The sequence below is a fragment of the Gopherus flavomarginatus genome, chromosome 5 (assembly GCF_025201925.1).
Source record: "Gopherus flavomarginatus isolate rGopFla2 chromosome 5, rGopFla2.mat.asm, whole genome shotgun sequence".
NCBI lineage: Eukaryota > Metazoa > Chordata > Testudines > Testudinidae > Gopherus > Gopherus flavomarginatus.
This window is the reverse complement of record NC_066621.1, coordinates 22,439,721-22,458,985: the sequence shown is the minus strand read 5'-3', so window position 1 is coordinate 22,458,985 and position 19,265 is coordinate 22,439,721. Positions and strand designations below refer to the sequence as shown.

The window sequence follows — 19,265 nt, the reverse complement described above, 5'->3', positions numbered from 1 at the left end:
CAGTCCCCCCCTCCGAGGATCAGTTCTTCAGTCTCCTGATCACCCTAGCAGCCCTTTCCTGAACACGGAGGGGACCCACGTTGTGCACAATAATCCAGGTGAGGAGGTCTGACCAGTTTCAAATGGGCGTTTTACTCTTCACTAGTTCCAACGGCAGGGAAAGCAAAACCACCACCCTCCAGAGAAAAAAGGTCCAAGACATTTCAGCCATTTTTATTGGATTTCAGATTCTTCCAGTGAAGCAAATACATATGGTGCAGCCAAAACAGACATTATTCTCACATCTCTACAGCATAGACCGTACAGCTATGGATGGGTCAGTTACAAAGACAGATGATGATCTCACACTTCCCTTTACTAGGAACTTAAAATACCTAAAACACAGTACATGTGGGGACCCCTTCCCCTCCAAAGCTCACCTCAGCCTAAATTAATGGAGTTATTTACATGACTAGTGTCCTCTGGAAATATCAGGCCCTAACATGTGTGGCAGGGCCAGCATTGGTGCTGGGTATGTTCCCCGCCCTGGTAATTCTCTATTCCCCTCCCACCACGAACAAGGGCACATGATATGTACACTGGGCTTGTTCTCATCGGTATTGCTTTGAGGGTATGCTAAACTCAATTTTGGCATTCAAACACCAACAAACAAAAAATCCAAGGCTCAAAATATACTTAGAATGAGTGGGGAGAATATACTGTCGAGGAGGATGTCACAGTTAAAGATATGCATTTAAAAAACAGCGTCTCTCTAAACAGTACAGTGTTACTACTGGGAAGTGAGAGTTACGCCCTTATCACATGTTAGGTGTTTTTCTGAACTCTGTTCTTCTTTGGCAAGTAAGCTACTTTGAGGGGACACACCCAGCCAATTCGTTGCAGTGACTTCTGTTATCCCAATGGGCCTGATTTTCCTTACAACCTTTTTATACCAGCATTGTTCCATTGACTTCAGTAGAGTTACCCCAGATTCACACCATTGTGAGCGGGGAGAATAGACTCTAATATCACCCTTTTTTACAGGGAATAGTAGCTGTAAAATACCTCTGGGAGCACAGTGATGGCTGATAATGTATGATTTTGCCATATCAGATTAATGGGCTCTCTTATGTAAGTCAGTAACTAACACCACACTAAAGGGGCAATATTTTTGAAGCTATTTGTTAGTTTTAGATAAACTGTCTACTGAAGTAATGGAATTTATACCAGGTATGGATCTGGCCTTTTGAGTTTTGTAATTACTAATAAAATCCTATCGGCTTTATAAAGTATCCAAGTACAGCTATTTGTGTCTTAACTAAAGTGATTACTACATTCTACTACTCTACAACTGACAGTGGTGGTGCCTTAAAATAAAGGCACAGTATGTCAATTAACTGCAAAATTACACTAGGATTCCCTCAGTCTGACACCGATACATTTAACAGGTCAGCAGGTTGTCCCTATTAACTTTACAGCTATGGACATTCAGCTCCAGAATTTCAAAGTTATGTGCCCCATTTACACATGCAACTCCATGCATGAACTGCAAGAGTACAGTTGTTGAGACTGTACCTACGACCACCAGTAATGAGAAATGGCATGCCTACCACAACTATGCACAATGCACTTTAAAACTGAAAAGATATCTTGCACAAGCAAAGTTTGATGTTCTCCTAAGAACACTTTGAACCACATAAATGGAGCGGTTACGTATTTGAAAGGTATGATGGCATCCTGTCCCGGGGCCAAATTCCCTCTTGAGACTGGGACTATGATTTTGTTTAGCCTATTAAGTCCACAAATCCACCCCAGGGAGGCTTTATTCTCCATCTGTTTCACTTGGCTGACATCCTTGCATAGAAAGGATACAACATGTAGAAATAAACATGTATGGGTACAAGCAAAGAAATGTTGCTCATCAAGGTGCAAATGGTTAAAAATACTTTTTGCATCCCAAGTGAAAAATCAAGTGGCTAAGAGCTTCCACTCTACCATTTTCTTCTTGCCTTTTTACCCTGGCTGGAGACCCCCCACCCGCATTCTACTCCACAAGGGTGCAAGTTCTGCCCCTTTGCTCAGACCTAGCGAATAGGCATAGGAGGCCCAACCTAAATTCTGTGAGCCAGATCCCAGCTGCTGTAAACTGACAAAACTCCACTGCCGATAACGGAGCTATGCTGCATTGTCCCAGCTGAGGCACTGACCCTAGACTTTTGCCTCCCAACAAAACACTAGCATTATTTTCCTTCTCTCACTCACTTCCTTAATGATTTCCTTCCGGGAGCTCCAGCGAGCCCTGGAATCTGTAGAATGACTTGCTTATGCTAAGCAATGGTATCACATGCAGGACACCTAGCACAGACCTTCCGCAAACGTATTCCATTCACATAGCTGATCCTATCCCTTTCCCCAAACAACACATGTTCGCTCAACAGCACTGGAGATAGTGTGGACTTTTTCAAAAGAGCAAGACAGAGCCATCAGTTTCATCCTGTTAATGTCATAGAAGACTGATTAAGAAGAAATTTAGGTCTTTTCTAACACATACAGGATGAACTGGATAGCATCTGGGACCAAAAAGTATTCCAGACTGTCCTTCCTTAAATTACTCTCTAACTTTTTTAACCACTCAATTACTTCTTCTACTATTTCCAACAGTGATAAAACAGCTGTTTTTCTTTGCCTTTTATCCCCATTTAGTGTGCACTACGTCCCTGAGAAACAATGTCATGTCCCTTTGTCGAGCTGAGCCTATCTAATGCCAAGCTTTTCCAGTTACAGCATTATTAGGAAAGCAATGGTGGTATTTAGTAAGATATGTGTCTTATGTTTGCTGTGGTGTCTTAAATGGTTTGTAGCCTCAGCAGCTTCCATGCTCTAGACTATCTGTGACTAACGTACAGTAACATACAGCTTATGAGAAGATTTTCCGAGGCCCTGCTTCCAGTGAGATTTCTCAGACATGAATTTGCTTCTTGAGATTTAGAAATCATGTAACCTATAAGAGAAAATACCTGTCTCTGAATATGAAAGCTGACTTGACAAAGAGTCGAAAGCAGAAAGAAGCCTATGTCCACCAAGTTTAGAAATAACCAGCCATCTAAAATATTATGGGTTGTAGCTGTCTACAGTGGCCATCTACAATGAAATAAACACATAGCATATAGTTAGTAGTTTTACACATTTGCATAAGAACGGGTTATGACATGGGTTGGTACAGTTGTGTTTAGTGCATATATATACATACACACACATACACATATCTATATGGTGGGATTTTCATAAGTGCCTAAGGGGGTGAAGGTGCACGACACCCATTGGCTTTCAGTGGAAATTGCGGGATTAACTGTTTTAGGTATCTCTTTGGAAAATCCCACTTTGTGTGTGTCTACACACACACATAGTTTGAAAAAAAGTTATTGACATCTGGAAACTTTGAACTCAAATTCCTCCTCTCCCCACCCTCCCCCCAAAATGCTTTCAAATATCTGTATCAACCACAAAAAATTGTATACTTAGTTTTCTTTACAGTTAGAATAACTCTATAAACACTGCATATCTGTAATGTCCTAACTAATCCCTTGAGGATTAGGTCATTCCAGACACGAACCAACGACAAACTCTGCAAGGGAAAAACAAACACCTTGATTACTCATTTCAAAATGCCTTTTTCACATTCAGAAATGTCCTCACCCTTTGACTCGTCACAATCCCCACATCCTTTCCCTGTGCTGTTCCCCTCCCCTCCCTGAATCTGTCGTAAAGTTACAAGAATCTATCAGACCACGATTCTCAGTGGAGATGGTCAAGTTATTCATCACAGCTGAAATTCACCCCTGTGCAGAGGAACTTGATTCCATCATTTTTGCCCCACCACAGGGACTTTTTGCGGGGGCCCCACAGTGTTTGACCACATAGGACATACTGCAGAAGGGGGCAAATTACTAATTTTGGATGCCCCAATTTCTGGGGTGCCCAAACTCCAGATGTGAAAGGCCTGATGCGTTAGAGATGCTGAGCAGCTCTGGTTCACTTCAGTTGGAGTTATGGGCAATCAACACCTCTGAAAATCAGGTTCTTCAGTGGCATGTGATTGTTCATCTGCATCCAAAATGGTGTCTTCCATACAGCATGACATTACGCTCACTGTGCGTGTGAGCCCACGCTGTGCAAAGGATATCATTTTGTCCTACAAAATGGTGTCCTCTTTGTGGTGTGACCTCACACATGGTGAATGCAGAAGATGCCATTTTGTTTGCATGCTTGGGGACTGGACAGAATCCTCCCATAGGCAGAGCCAGTCCCGGGGCATGCAATACATGCTCTGCAAAAAATGATGGCATGCCACTGGGCCCTAAGTCTCAGATTTCTTGACCAAAAATTGAGGCAATGAATTTTAGTGAGTACTTCAAAATCCTGGTGACCCTAACTTCTCAGCCTTGGGTTCCCTAGCTGGAATATGCAGACCCTATTACAATTCTTAGCTATCTCAATGGGCTTTTCTGAGGACTAATGAGGCTCATAAAGTGCCTAGAAGCTGTTAAGTGCCATATTAAATTTGGGAATCATTCCATGCTAATCATAAGGTCTGATTAATGTGACTCGTGGTTCAAGAACTGACGTGTTCCTAGAGAGAGCTGAAACAGAAGCTGCGTTGCCCAATAATTGCATTCTGCAAACTGATGTTGAACAGTTCATATTCTAGCTTGGAAGAAAAAGGACAAAGCCACTGAAGGGCTGTCCTGGTTGTAGAGAGGAGGTTTCGTGGTCACATCACATGCTCTGTTCAATGTGCTAGGCCCTGTCCAAACATAGAGAAGGTACAGTCTCTGTCCTGCCAACCTCATCTGTTTAGCTGTCACACCATGTGAGTCGGAAGGAAATGACTTCCCTACATCTAAGTCGAATGAGGCAATTTCTGCATTAGAAGCAGCAAGAGCTGACGACTGGAATTTTTTCCTCCCCTATTGAAAATGTTGAATGTTTATTGAAAAACCAAAAATTGGAAATTTTTGTTGGCCTAAAACTAAGTTTTTGGCCAAAAAGGTTTTCAATGGAAAGTCAAAAGTTTCTTAAAAAAGCACTTTTAGTGAAAAATGTCACTGACTCAAAAAAACCACCTCAAAATGGTGAAACAGGGTTTTCATGGAATATTTGCAATTGGCCCTAGAAACAGCCTCACATGCTTACCACTTAACTAAATGTAAGTGAGCGGAGCAGCATTTACATGACATGACACTGCTCCTGGTGTCAAGGCATCATCTTGTTTGTCCTTGAACACCATGTTTTTTTCCAGCAGTGACAATCCCCTTCTCACCTGCGGACTGAACCTGTGCGGAAGGTCTCTTCTTAGAATCTGGAAGACAGGGTCCTGAAAGTGCTCCCGGTTAAGGATCCCAACATGTTCTTATCGAATCCTTGCTGCAGAATGAGACATGGAAGTTATTGGAAGGCAGTTAATGCAGGTAACTTGCAAATCACTAATTATCTAACGTCATCACCCATGAGTCAAATTCCCCTGTCCTACCTCAAAGACCACCTGCAACCAGCAAGTTGGCTGTGTGCACTATATCTTTTGCAGAAACGTTAATGTTGCATGCACTTTGTGCAATCTTTTGCCTGCACAAAGCATGCAATGTGCATGCAAACTGTTATAGTTAGTGAGGGAATGAGTCTTTCCTGCATTGTCTTCCCACTATAGATAGCAGGACCTCAACCCGCCTTGCTGAGGAAATATTTGTTGCCTATACTGGAAAGACACTAAAGATCAGGTATGTACGATACATATTTGAGCAAGGACCATGTGCAAAATATGCTAGAGTGACTCTGTCTTCTCAAATTGGAGGTGGAATTGGTGTCTTAAGGAGAGCTGCCATAAGGTTAAAAACAGAAAAAAACCCTCACCATCAACCTTTGTATGGATTTGAGGCCCACAAGTTGCACCCATTTTCCACACACTGCCCCTTCCCTTCAGTCAATCCTTTTACAACCTGCTGCTGTTGGCTTTCCATGGTGTGGGGAGGAGAACCCCAGTTTAGTGAAAGAAACCAGTCTAGAGCAAAGAGGCTAGTTCCAACTCTGTAAGTTTAGGGATTTTGCTGGGGAAGGAGAGGGGACCTAACAAATGCTGGCTGCTTCTCTTGTTGGTCTAATGGATTATTCTTTCCCTGAAGTAGGGGAGGTGACCACAGGGCAGGTTTGGGGACAAAAGAGGAAGTGTGGGAATAGAGAAAAGGAACCCTTGTTGGGGACTGTCACAATCACTTCTCCTCTAGCCACACAAAGTAGGGACTCCGTGGAACTGCTTCTTTCACTTGTGCTGGCTTTGCACCAGTGGATCTGCATGGGCCTCAATGGAGTTATTTACACCAGTGTAAACGAGAGGCAAATGGGGCCCGTATGTTGGTGGGCAGCTCTAAGGGCACTCTCAAAGCCTGAGGCTTTTCTCGTAGACACTGGCAATATTTAACACTGACTTACATCCCTCGCAAATTCATTGACCTCAGTGGGTGAATCCAGTTACCTGAGAATTAGGAAAATGCCAACACTTGGCTTTCTCACCTGTTTGAGAATGCCCTGGAGCTCTCTGTGTGACCACAGATCACCCAGCAGGAGGCGAGCTGCTTCAGCCGCTTTTGGACAGGAGCTGGAAGGATCAAAGAAATCCAGTGAATCTTAGCTGGCCACAGCCCACCAATGCCCCTCTCAGCAGGGTGTGAACCAGCTCCACCATTGCAGAGGGTTGGCCAGCCACAATGGAGATCATTCAACTACATGCTCACAGGTTGCCTTGAAGACATCATTTGGGCAAATGCCAAGGAGGGATGGGGATTTCTGGGGTGGTCCAAAGGGGAGTAACTCAGAGGAATGGGAGGAAGCTGAGCTAAAGAGACACTTCTGAACTGTTGAATCTAAACAGCTGCAAGATAGGAGGGAAATGGCATAAGTGCCATTGTGGGACTCCTTTGGAACTAGATAGCACAGATCACTCAGTAATACAATAGAAGGAACAACCTCATGCTGCTTCGTGGGGACAGCTGAGATGCAACTTGGAAGAAACAACAACAATACAGGTTGAACCTCTCTAGTCCAGCACTCTCTGGTCCAGCACCATCCATGGTCCAGCCTGATTTTATTTGGGGTTTTTTATGCTTTATCGACTTTTTGTCTTGTGCAATACAGTAAGTTTGTGTAATGACACTATCACTTTGTTATGAAGAGAGACAGTAATTCTGGGCTAGGCAGCGTTGCAAGTGGTGTTCCGTTTGTTCGCCTTGGTGAAAAAAAAAATAAAAAGGAACCCGCTCACTACAATATTGACCTCTCATGGTTTGGCAAATTCTCTGGTTCGGCACAGTCAGATCCCAAGGGTGCCAGACCTGTACTTGTACCAACCCTGAAATCCATACTCAGCAAAAATTAATGCGAGTTTGTCCAAGTAACAACTTTGTGAACAAGACTCAGGCCGTCAGGCATTTGCTTCAGGTCTTCCTAAGATTTTGGAACATTTTAGACCCAGAACTGGATCCAAACTTCACTGCTGGCTCTGATCGTTATAACAGGTCCAATATAAACCCTGACCACCCCAGACTTTCAGAGAGTTCTGACCCAGTTCATACTCTGCAACTTGGCCCCAGCTCTAGCCAAAACCTGGACAATGAAGCGCTAGAAAGCAACTCATGCAGGGGGCGTGGTCAGTTCTAGGTGTGACACAGCTGTGTGCACATGGCCACACAAATAGCAGCAGCAGCTGCTGGTCAGACTATGTGAAATAAGTCAACTGACCATTGGTAAAAACTGATCCAAACGCTTTAAAACAGGTATGAAAATTACAGGCAATGATTTCTGCTGAGAGAGAAAGTCAGTTAATACTAGGGCCAATGTTTGAAGTGGATGGATTTTTGACTCTAGAAATCTTTCGGCCTGTGACAAACTAGAGGCTCTACCCAGCTAATCCCCAAAGGAATGCTGCAAACCTGTAGCAGATTAAGGGTCTGATCCAATTCCTAATGAATCTTTCCATTGACTAATGGAAAGCTGGACTGGTCCTTATTCACCAGAGGTTGCAACAGTCTCTGGGAGGTGGGAGATCCCTGTTCAGGTCCCTGTGCAGATGGGAGATTGGAACTGGGATCTCCCACAGCTTGGGCAGGTAGCCAGCCATAGGGGACGGAAGAGTGATTTGCATTTTATTGAAAGGGCCCAGAGGGGTGGAATCCTTCCCCTCAGCAGGCACAAAGGGGAATTGACCAAGGAGATCCAGAATTCCAGGTGAGCACCCTAACCACTATACTATAAACAGGGCCAGCTCCAGGCCCCAGCGAAAGAAGCAGGTACTTCGGGTGGCCAATACAAAAGGATGGCACTCCATCCACTACAGGGGTGACACGTCCAGGTCTTCGGCGGGAATTCGGTGGCGAGTCCCTCTCTTCCTCTTTGAGCTGCTGCCAAAGTGCCACTGAAGAGGAAGAGAGGGAGCGAAGGACCCGCCACTGAAGAATGGAGTGGTGTGATTGAGCTACCGCTGAAGTGCTGCTGACTGGCCTTGTTTTTTTCCCTGCCACTTGTGGCAGCAGAAAACCTGGAGCCGGCCCTGACTATAGAGGGATTCACATGCTTAGCAGTTGTTTGGTACAATCAATGGTTAATTAGAATGGAACAGCTTCAACAGGACAGCCTGCGAGCGCTTGCTGTTTAAATCACTTCTCCTCAGGCCCAAGCAAGACTTGAACTCAATTCTCTACCACCCTAGGGACTTACCCCAGCAAATGGACTACAGAGGACTTCTAAGGCTTAGGCCCAATTAATAGTTAATTAAAGTGGAACAGTGTCAACAGAAAAGCCAGGGCAGCTCCTTGTTCAAGTCCTTTCAAGACCGTAGGTAGCTGGAGGACTCAAGCCCCCACCCTACTATATTATAGAAGGCTGTTTACAGCTGTTTTTTCCCCCAATTCATATTTAATTAAAGAAGACTAGCTTCAGCAGGTAAGACAGAAGGAAAATGCTGTTTAAATCTCTTCTCATCTGGAACAGGGAAGAATAGAGTCAGGGTCACCACCATTTCAGATGAGTCCTTAACCACTTGGCTACAGAGGATGTCCTGTTGTTGTGTCTGGCTTTGGCCCAATTAATAGTTAATTAAAGTGGAACAGCTTCAGCAGAAGAGACCAAGGGATCCCCACCTCAGCATACGTCTAAGGCCAGCAGTTGGGACATTCTCTTGCAATGTAGGAGAACATTGCTTAAATCCCATCTCAACAAACAGCAGGTGATTGAGCCAAACCCTCCCAGAGTCTAGGTGAGCATCCAAAACACTGGACTAAAGAGTGATTCTTAGGCTCCCTGTGGCCCAATTAATCGCTAATTATTTCATTAAAGTGAAACTGCTTCAAGAAGAGATGGAGACAACCTACACTAGAGAACCCCTGGGGTCAGGGATCAGGGCACTCACCTGAAAGAAGGTAGATCCCTGTTCCCACCCCTTCCCATCAAGCACAAGGGGAAATGAAGCAGGGTCCCCACATCCCAGCTAAGGACCTAAGCCACTGAGGTAAGGGTTAGACAGGAGACAGCCACCTACTTCCCCATGTCCCTGGCTGTGCTCTGTGGGGCTGGGCAGGTACTTGACAATCTCCCACGAAATGGTGTAGGCACCTATGTCACCTGACTGTGGATCACAAGCAAAGATAGGGACCAAACTCTGTGACCGGTTGGGCTTAACATGGCTTCCCACCCCCTCGGCACCTCCCCGAGTGGCTGGCATATGTGGCTCCCTGCCTAGCATGCTGGCTTTTGTGGATCCCATTCTGAGGTGCCTGCCTCTCCCCATTCACTGATGAGGGAGCCTAAGCACCTAACTCAGACTTAGGGGGTCCCATTGTTCTTCCAGTGGTTTTCTAGGCATCTAAAAGTGAGGGCTGGTAACACGGCGTATTGCCGCACCTAAGTCCCTCTGTGCTGAGACAGTGGGAAGCTAAGACTGGGTCTACTTGGTCTGTATTACAGGCAAGCAGCTCGGCGACTAAGGGGACTGAGAATGGACATGACTCAGGCAAAAAGCCCTGAGCCCAAAGAAGGGTGGTTGGGTTCATACCACAGACACACCACTGAGTCCCCAGGAGCTGAGAGTGGGCCTGCTTTGTGAGTGCCACAAGCACGGAGATCATTGGGGAATGTGGAATAGGCCCTATCAGTGCGTGCAAAGTTTCACCCCCAAAACCAGGGTGGAGAATTGAGAACAAGCAGTCTCACTGCATGCCCTAGACACAGAGCCCTGAGCCAGGGGTGTCCAAATGGGGGTGTGAGAGGCATTCTGGAGCTCCCCTTTCCCCCCATGCTCCTACGGGGGGAGGGGGAGGGCAGGGTGAGAAGAGCGCTATACAAGCTCTAGCAAGTAATGGTGCAATGATTGGGTGCTGCTCATGAAGTCTGCCCACCCATTCTGTGCCTCCTGTCGCTTTTCCCTGTGTGCCTTCTCCACAGTTCCAAATGCTTCTCTGAATGTCTGAGCTTTCTCCAAGACAAGGCTCATCTCATCTTCTGGGAGAACCTCATTGCTCCTGCAGGTGCCAAGTGCCAGCGAGTTCAAACAATTCTCTGTCTCATTTATGAGTTTGTGAATTCTACTGCCATGGTTATATGCTTTCCTCAGATCCTGGCTGATGACTGAAGCACCAAGTGAATAGTGCACTGGACTGTGACTCAGGAGACCTGGGTTTGATTCCCGACTCTAGCATTGGCCTGCAGGTTGACCTTGCCTCAGTTTCCCCACCTGTAAAATTAGGATAATGATCCTGGCTTTCTTTGTCAAGCACTTTCTATGATTATCGTTAACAACAACAGTAATGCTGAGAACCCAGAGCTATAGCACCTGATTGAATAAGAGGTAGATGGGATTCATAACAACATCACTAATATTTAGGGCTGGGATTTTCAATGGAAGTTAGGTGCCCAAATTCATAGATTCATAGACTTTAAGGTCAGAAGGGACCATTATGATCATCTAGTCTGACCTCCTGCACAATGCAGGCCACAGAATCTCACCCACCCACTCCTGTAACAAACCCCTAACTTATGTCTGAGTTACTGAAGTCCTCAAATTGTGGTTTGAAGACCTGAAGCTGCAGAGAATCCTCCAGCAAGTGAGCCACGTCCTATGCTGCAGAGCCTCTGCCAATCTGCCCTGGAGGAAAATTCCTTCCTGACCCCAAATAAGGCAATCTGCTAAACCCTGAGCATGTGGATAAGAATCCCCAGCCAGCACCCAGGAAAGAATTCTCTGTAGTAACTCAGATCCCACCCCATCTAACATCCCATCACAGACCACTGGGCATTCTATTGAATTTCAATGGGATGTAGGTTCCTAACTCCCTTAGGCTATGTCTATGCTGCAGCTGGAAGGTATCACTCCCAGCATGGGCAGATAGACTCTCACACAAAATAGCAGTGTGGAGGTTGCAGCAGGGCAGTGGCTCAGGCTAGCTGCCAGAGTCCAAGCCCACTTGACCCCTGGATCTGAGCTCAGGTGGCTTGCCTGAGCCACGGCCCCTGCCATAACATCCACACTGCTAGCGTTAGCAGCTCCAGAAGAGCTAGTGCGAGTCTGCCTACTTGCGCACGGAATCACACCTCCCAGCTGCAGTGCACAGGCTCCCATGCAAGCCCCAGCGTAGATGTAGAGGGGTCCTCCTTGAGAAGTTAGCACTTCCCATTTGTCACCACAAGATGGTATATGAGATTCAGCTGTAATCTCTCATAACAAACATCAGGGGCTTCTCAGCCCCTACAGTGAGATAGTGACCGCTGGGACTGTCACTAAACAGCATTGCATCAGGGATGCAGTTGTTCCGGGCCCCATGGGCACGTGCACAAGTTGGCTGCATAGTCTCTTAATGTGCTTGCACATGGCTTCCCAGCCTCCTCCTCACCATCACTCACCCATTTCGGCACAGGTTTACTACATTATTTAGCATGCTGCTTGTCAAGTAAGGCTTGGCCATCTGCGGGTTGGACATGATTAGGTTCCGCATGGTGTAGCAAGCAGATGACATAATATCTCCAAAGTTGCTGTTGTTCCCGGACTGGAAGGCCAGGAGACGGGACACATCTGGAAGCACCTGGGGAGCTAAAGAGGAGGAATATTCCAATCAGGACTGAAATAAAAACCAGTGCAGATCAATAAGATACTTGAGTAAATACTGTGTAACAGAAGGGCTGCAGAATCAGGCCCTAAATGAGGCATTAATAATCACACAATAGCAGCTATGGCCTAGATCTCAAAGGTATCTATGTGCCTAACTCAGCAGGAGTTACACACCTAAATACCTTTGAGGATCTGGCCCTATTTGATCTAAGCAATAACGATGAACATGGCTTGGTGTCACAAGCGGTGAGGTTCGGGAAACCGTATACACCACCCGAAGAAGCCAAGTCCAACGCAACCAGGGGAAACACTCCCTCTCCCAAAAAGAGGCCCAGAGAAACCAGCTGTTTTATCTTATCCATGAAGCATGCCAGGGATCAAGTGAGAAGCCCACTAATGGGGTGAGGTTGCATTTGTTAATCAGACTGCGCACTACTCCAAAAGACATCAGCTGAGGGTTCCTCATGGTGGCTATAGGTCAGGACAAATAGCATCTCTTGGCCAGCATCACAGCCCTGATGCTCACCAGCCATGGGGAGGGGATGCATGATATCAGTGCATTGGTTTGGTGACTCTATGTCCGGTGGTGATGCTTGGCATAGTTCAGCTGATTGGTTTACAACAGTTGGTGGGCTTGTGAAAGAAGGGGAGAGGCTAGACAACCCCTCGGAAATGGCCTTTATGGAAGCTCCTTACCCATGGTTTTGTGAAGAATAGGATGCCGAGACATGTTGCTCAACAAGGAAGCCCCAGATCGGACAACTTCACTGTTACTGGATTGGAGGAGCCGTGCTATACGAGGCAACCCCTTCTCCTTTAAGCCAATCAGCTGGCTCATTGCATTGGACATCTAGGGGACAAATTAGAATTTGTTAGTGACAGCCAACCCATGCAGGCCAGGTGTTGTCTATACAGCATTTCTGGTTATAGACATTATAGACAGGAAAGTATAGCTAGGTAATACAAGAATCATCAATATCATACTTTATTCTTCTGTAGCCTCTTGGATCCAAATCCTCATAAAGTATTTAGGTGCCTAACTCCCATTTATTTCAATGAGAATTAGATGCCTAAACACCTTTGAGGATCTGAGTCTCTCCTATGCATCCCTTTCTGTCCATGAACAACTTATATTAGGGCTGGAGAGTCAGTCTCGCCTCAGCCTGCTTGGCCGGGGTGGGGAACAAGCTGATGAGGTTTATGAGTTAAATCCTATCAGCATTAATCAGAGGGTTTTGAGTTTCATGCACAAACTGCCCCTCTCCTGCCACCCCTCACATCCCAGGAGGAACAAACCACTTCTTGTACAGCTAAATGATACTTTTAAAAAGACAGGCGCTTTCATGAAATTCTGTCCTTGTTTACACCGGTGTGAATCCATTGGCTTGATGCATGCCCAGCAACTCCAAAAATCAGTCCATTTAGTTAGGTGCCTACATACGGACACAGGAGCCTTGTTTTTTGAATTCTTGACCTCAGAGACCAACAATGAACAAGCTGCTAAACAATTTTATGATGTTGCCAGACAGCTGCATTCTTTCTTCCAATAAGGGCATGTCTTATTGGCACAGGATCTTTTCTCCTTTTGGGTAATCAGCTGCAGTGCTAACACCAGTGCATTCTACTGGGTTGAGATGACAGACAGCTTGATTACCCTCCCTGATAGCAGAACAGACATGTGCTGTGTTACCTATTGGTGCTAACAGGATTGAGGTAAGTATCGCAGGACACTGAGGAGAGAACAGATCCACTAGTCTGTAACCAAAAGGGCTAAAGGATTCCATTCTGCAAACCACCTGCATGTAGAATTCTGTCGTCTTCAAGGGAAGATCTGTCTGAGGAAAGCTTGTAGGATAAGCGTTTGCAAATTTCCTTTGCAAGTTTTCCCCTTGCAATGTTGAGCTCATTAAAATTCACACTTGCACATGAAAAGATATTCCCATGAAAAAAAAATCACATACGTCCATATCATTTATGTGCTGCCTTTTATGCTCTACAGTTCATCTCATGGCAAACCTGCACTACTCTAGGAAAATTGGGGAGGGCAAACAGAGATCAATATAAGGAAACATGCTGGAAATCTTAGTTGAAAGGAACACGGATCTAACACACAAGGCATTGTATGTCCCAGATTTCAGCCAAAAGACTCAGCTTAACAAAATGAAGTTTATTAATTGCATACAAATACCACATTTAAACAAATCTCTATAGAAGAGACCTGGAATCTTCATGGCAGGAAATCTGAGTATGGTGATTGTTCTGGTAACAGAATGCTGAACAGTGCAACACAGTTTAGCATTCCATTCCATCTCCTCCTTTAAGTTCTACATTCCTACCATTTATAAAACTCTACCTTCCAGAGTCAGTAACTCATCTCACCAATCTCCCTTTTCCTTTGTTGACAAGTTTTTTCCTAAGCTACATAACCAATCCCAGTGCAAGCCTGGGATTTTCAAAGGTGTCTAAGGGAATTAGACACCCAGCTCTAAAGGAAGAGAAAAAATCGTTTTGGGAAGGATTCTGAAAATTGGCTATATTTTGAATTGGAAATCCTCTGCGAAGGAAAATTCTGAAGAAAAAAAGGGGTTTCAGGGTAGTAGAAATGTTCATTTCCACAAAACCATTTCTCCTCAATGCCTACTTTTAAAATAATTAGTATAATCTAGTGTTTTTAAAAACTGAAACAAAATATCATTTCAAAATGAAAAATCAAAACGTTTTGTTCCAAAAAACATCAAACCAGATGTTTCAACATTGTTTTGGAAGCAAACCACAAAAATAAAGAACTGCCAAAGTTCTAGTGAAATCAACCTGATGTCATGAAGCATTTTGATTTAGGCAGAGCTGCATATTTCAGTGGCATGTGGTTCCATCAAAGTTTCCCCAACCAGCTCTACCCAACTCCCACTGAAAGTCAAATTCCCTATGCCCCTTTGAGGATCCTCACTCCATTGACAAAAGGGATAATTTTCTCAGATTTGAAAGAAATTAAAACTTTTCATGTCCAAAGACTGAGCAAATCAAGGCTGGCAGTGTAGTGTCATCCTTTCACCAGCTAAACATGCAGCAGAAGACTTCCTCTGAGGCATCATCAGGCGGCCTTTGGGTGGGATGCCATAACTCTCTGTGCTGTGCGCGCATGGGACCCCAGTAAAGAGAAAATGCTGAGAGAATGTGGAATCAGTCAATGCTACACTCGGCTGATGAGGCAACTCATGGAGTCGGACACCATCAGGTGGTCAAGGGACATCTATATAGAACACATCACTGGACGTCAGCAATATCAGGGGGGATGAGCTGGAGCGCCGATGAGAAGCACAGTCAGGAAAGTAACAAATACTTTCCTTGTGGACTGTATTTTCTAAATGGATAACCTACCTACTTCTCAATTACTGAGGGACAATCTCCACTCATTGATATATTTTGGTTTCCACAATCAAATCTCTGTACAACTTTTCATGAGTGATGTACCTGAGTATTCGGATTCTAATATCTAAACTGTATTGTTAAATCTATTCACCTAAATTTGGGTTATTGTTGATTATGTACTCTATGTATCATATGACTTTTAAAAATTTAACTTTGTATTTGTGGATAATCTAAGCACTATACCCAAATGTACAAACACTCTTTTTCTAACCTATGTATTACCATATATACTCATTCATAAGTCAAATTTTTTTGGTAAAAAAGGGAAACATCAGAGAAGAGAGTCAGCTTATGAATGGGTATAGAGAGGGAGAGGTGGGATGCGCTCCCCCTCAACAGAGGGGGCAAGGAAAGACAGCACAGCCAGCAGAGCCAGAAGGGAAGAGGCGGGGCCACAGTCTCTCTGCTTCTGGTCAGGCTGCTCTCCCCTCAGCCTCCAAAGCAGCTGCAGCTCCAGGGATGGCAGGCTGTGGCCATGCTGCTCAGTCCCACCCCCGCCAGAGCAGGCTGTGGCCCTGCTGTCTGGTCTGCCGGAGCACGCTGTGGCCGCACCGCCCAGCCTGCCGGAGCAGCTTCAGCCAGGCCAGAGACATCCTCCCCGGCCCGCCCCAGCTAAGGTGGGAAGGGATGGAATGGGGAGAGTGTGGGGGTCCCGGGCTAGGGGTGGGACAGGGAGGGGTCACATGGGGAGGGGTCATGTGGGGAGGTCCTGGGTTAGGGCTGGGGTCATGTGGGGAGTGGCCATAGGGGTTACTCCACTGACTCCCAGTTTCTCCCCCACAAAAATTTTCCCCACCAGTTGCTGTCCCAGCCCGTCATGGTAAGCAGCTGGTGCGCCGGGACACTTTGTTTACTTAAGTTTACCTCCGTGCCTGTGGTCGGTAGAGGTAAACAAACCATTCTGGTCCACCAGCGGCTTATCTTGATGGCCCAGTAGCCAAAGTTTGCCAACCCCTGAATTATAGGGTCAGTTTATGAACGGGTCATAAAAAAACTTTCCATTTTTACTTATCCATCTTGGGGGAGTCGGCTTATAAATGAACCATTATCTACCTAGCCATCTCACTCAAATTAAAATCAACAACGTTTAGGCAAGAACAAGACCATATATTCACCATGCCCATCCCCTATTTTGCATACAGACAGACAGTGTCTTAGGCCCAGTCCTTCCTACTTTGGCACATAGACCTCAAAAGACAACACAACCAGGGTACTTCTGCTGGGTGAAGGCCACGAAGAGTGTGTGCTGTGCAGCTATGTCCATCGTTGCTAGCGGGGAGGAAGGTTTGAGGTGTCAGCCTTAGCCAGGGGAGTGTTGAGGGTGTGTCCAGCGGATCCGTGGACTAAATTCTCAGTGCACTCTGTGTCGAATGTGTGCGGGTAATGGCAGTAGAGTTTAATGCTGTAGTAGAAACCGTGGAGCAATTCTATTGGTGCTCTGCAGTTTAGAAGAGGTGTTTGTCCCCCTGCAGAGCCCATTGTGCTGTGTGTGTGCGAGAGAGAGAGAGCTCACCAGTCCTCTGCTTGCAGTGAGGTTCTGCAGGGCCCCAGCACAGGCCTCGAGGGTGGCATCTTTCTTGCTCTGGTCCATCAGGTTCAGGTATGTGCGGATGGCATCAGAATGGTAGAGCCAGCTGGGCCCTCTGGGTTTGTACTCCTCATCGGGAATGGGTAGAACATACTCATCGTTCTAAGGGGAAGTAAAAGATTGATATCCAGGAGCCTGGCATTTTCTACATGAATCACACTTCGTTATCCTTGGTGGCTTGGGCAGTCGATCATGTATAAATATCTGCATGCACCCGTGCACCTATTGCATACAGACGACACATCTAGTGTGGCCTGGCATATGCTGCCAGCCTCTCAACTCGCCCAGATGTGCCAACTGGAGGACATGTGACCCCTATGTAACTCCTCAGACCCCCTTTCTGGCCCTGATAATGCAGAGGCAGGGCAGCTCTTCACTCGAACCCAGTGACTGGGGCTGAGTGAACGGTGCATTTTGCAAGCACTTGGAATCAGGAGCACGTCTTACCTCCAGCTTCCCACTCCTGTTGTTGAAGCAGCCTGTGAGGGTCTTGTCCACATAGGCATTCCTGGCCACGTGGTTGAGCTGGGTGTATTTATTGGGCACCTCGGCATCCAGGCGGTAGGACAGATTGTGCAGGATACAGATGCAGTTTTCCACGGACTGAAATCAGCCCACAGAAAACAACAATAGTTTTACTGTCAGACAGGAACATGGAACAGTATGCACATTGTAACAATATTTAGTGACAATCAATGACATTTTGCGGTATAAGGTGGATAAACCCTGCTGCCGGAACATAAATATAATGCACCAAACTCTGAGGTCCTTACTCTGATTTTACTTACGGCTTGTCTACATGGGGGCATTCCAGAAAGTTAATCTGAATTAACTTTTAAAGACGATTAGTTAAACCACATTAAATTCCTTTATGGACACTCTTATTTGGAGTCAGAGTAGCCTTAATCTGATTTAGTTTAATTCACTTCTAAATCAGAGCCAGATTTTCAGAAGCGTTCAGCACTCAGCAGCGACCATTGTGACATGTAGGCCATAATTTTCAAAAGAGCTTTGAATCCATTTGCGCACCAAACTCAATAGCCGGACTTTCAAAAGAGCTATGCAGGTTCAGTGCTCAGGGTGTACTACTAGGAGGCTAGGGCTAGGCACAGGCTGATGAACTGTGTGTAAGTGAGAAGCTCATATGTCTAGTACCTTGTCATCAGGCCGGCTGGCAGCCACACAATTCTGGGTATAAGTCATGACTGAGTCAATCAGGCCAGGGTAGTTTCTCATGGTGTGACGTCCAGCATCTGCAGAACTCAGGTTTCTGAAGGAAGACATTTTATAAAATGTAGGGAGATAAAGTAAGACAGATAAGCAGCTCCATTAGCTGGATATTTTCCATCAGCCACTGAGCCCCACACATAACTCTGTTTGAATTCAACCCGCTTGGAAGGATTGCCTTTATAGGGTGAAATTCACCTCTCTGCTGGAGGACGGAACAAGGCCAATGCACCACCTAAGTCCCACTTCAACTCTGACAATGAAAGTGGGACCTAGCTGGTGTGTAGGCCTTTTCATGTTATTCTCCAGAGGGGTGAATTTCATCCATGGAGATTTTCCTTTTAGGGTAAGTCCAGAGGGGAGATATCCCCTTACAGAGAACAATCCTACCAGTACAATTTTTCCTTAGAGACAATGCATGTACAGAGAGGACATGCAAGATATCTGCTTAGAGTTATTTCCAGAGAGAGGGTTGAAAAATGAGTAGCTAGAGATTGCCATAGAGAACCAGGAGCACACCTTCAACTGGCGTAGGTCAGTGTAGCATCATTACCACACAGCTCTTTCTAAACAAGCACATTTATTCTTAAGGTGAAAGCATTACAGAGAAAACATATTAAATCAATACAACAACTTACATGCATAGTAATAAGCTTACCAGAGATCACCCCGAATTCCAACAGGGGCTTGGGCTGGTGACCAGTCCTTCAAACCTCACAGAGGGTTTTCTGTGGTTATCAGTCCATAACACCTTTTTCTCAGAACAAGAACCCCCATGTCTCTCTGAGTCCCTCCTTTCTACTGTTTGGGCCTCTGATCTTGTCCTCATGTGACAGGTGACCACCATGACCAGCACACAAATGTCCCCTCCTCAAAGCGAAGCTTCAAAAAGTACAT

General features: G+C 45.6%; 1 protein-coding gene across 1 annotated transcript in view; it reads right to left on the bottom strand.

Annotated features, from left to right (window-relative positions):
• Nucleotides 1-3,396: 3,396 nt before the first annotated feature.
• The window catches only part of PKP1 (plakophilin 1), a 68,112-nt gene continuing 52,243 nt past the window's right edge, over nt 3,397-19,265 (bottom strand). The window contains exons 9-16 of the mRNA XM_050956170.1: nt 18,297-18,411; nt 17,589-17,744; nt 17,067-17,243; nt 12,821-12,974; nt 11,920-12,106; nt 6,544-6,628; nt 5,300-5,403; nt 3,397-3,604 (exon numbers count right to left, since the gene is read on the bottom strand). Of these exons, the coding sequence (XP_050812127.1) occupies nt 5,332-5,403; nt 6,544-6,628; nt 11,920-12,106; nt 12,821-12,974; nt 17,067-17,243; nt 17,589-17,744; nt 18,297-18,411 (946 nt within the window). The 3' untranslated portion in view covers nt 3,397-3,604; nt 5,300-5,331. The remainder of the gene's footprint in view (nt 3,605-5,299; nt 5,404-6,543; nt 6,629-11,919; nt 12,107-12,820; nt 12,975-17,066; nt 17,244-17,588; nt 17,745-18,296; nt 18,412-19,265) is intronic.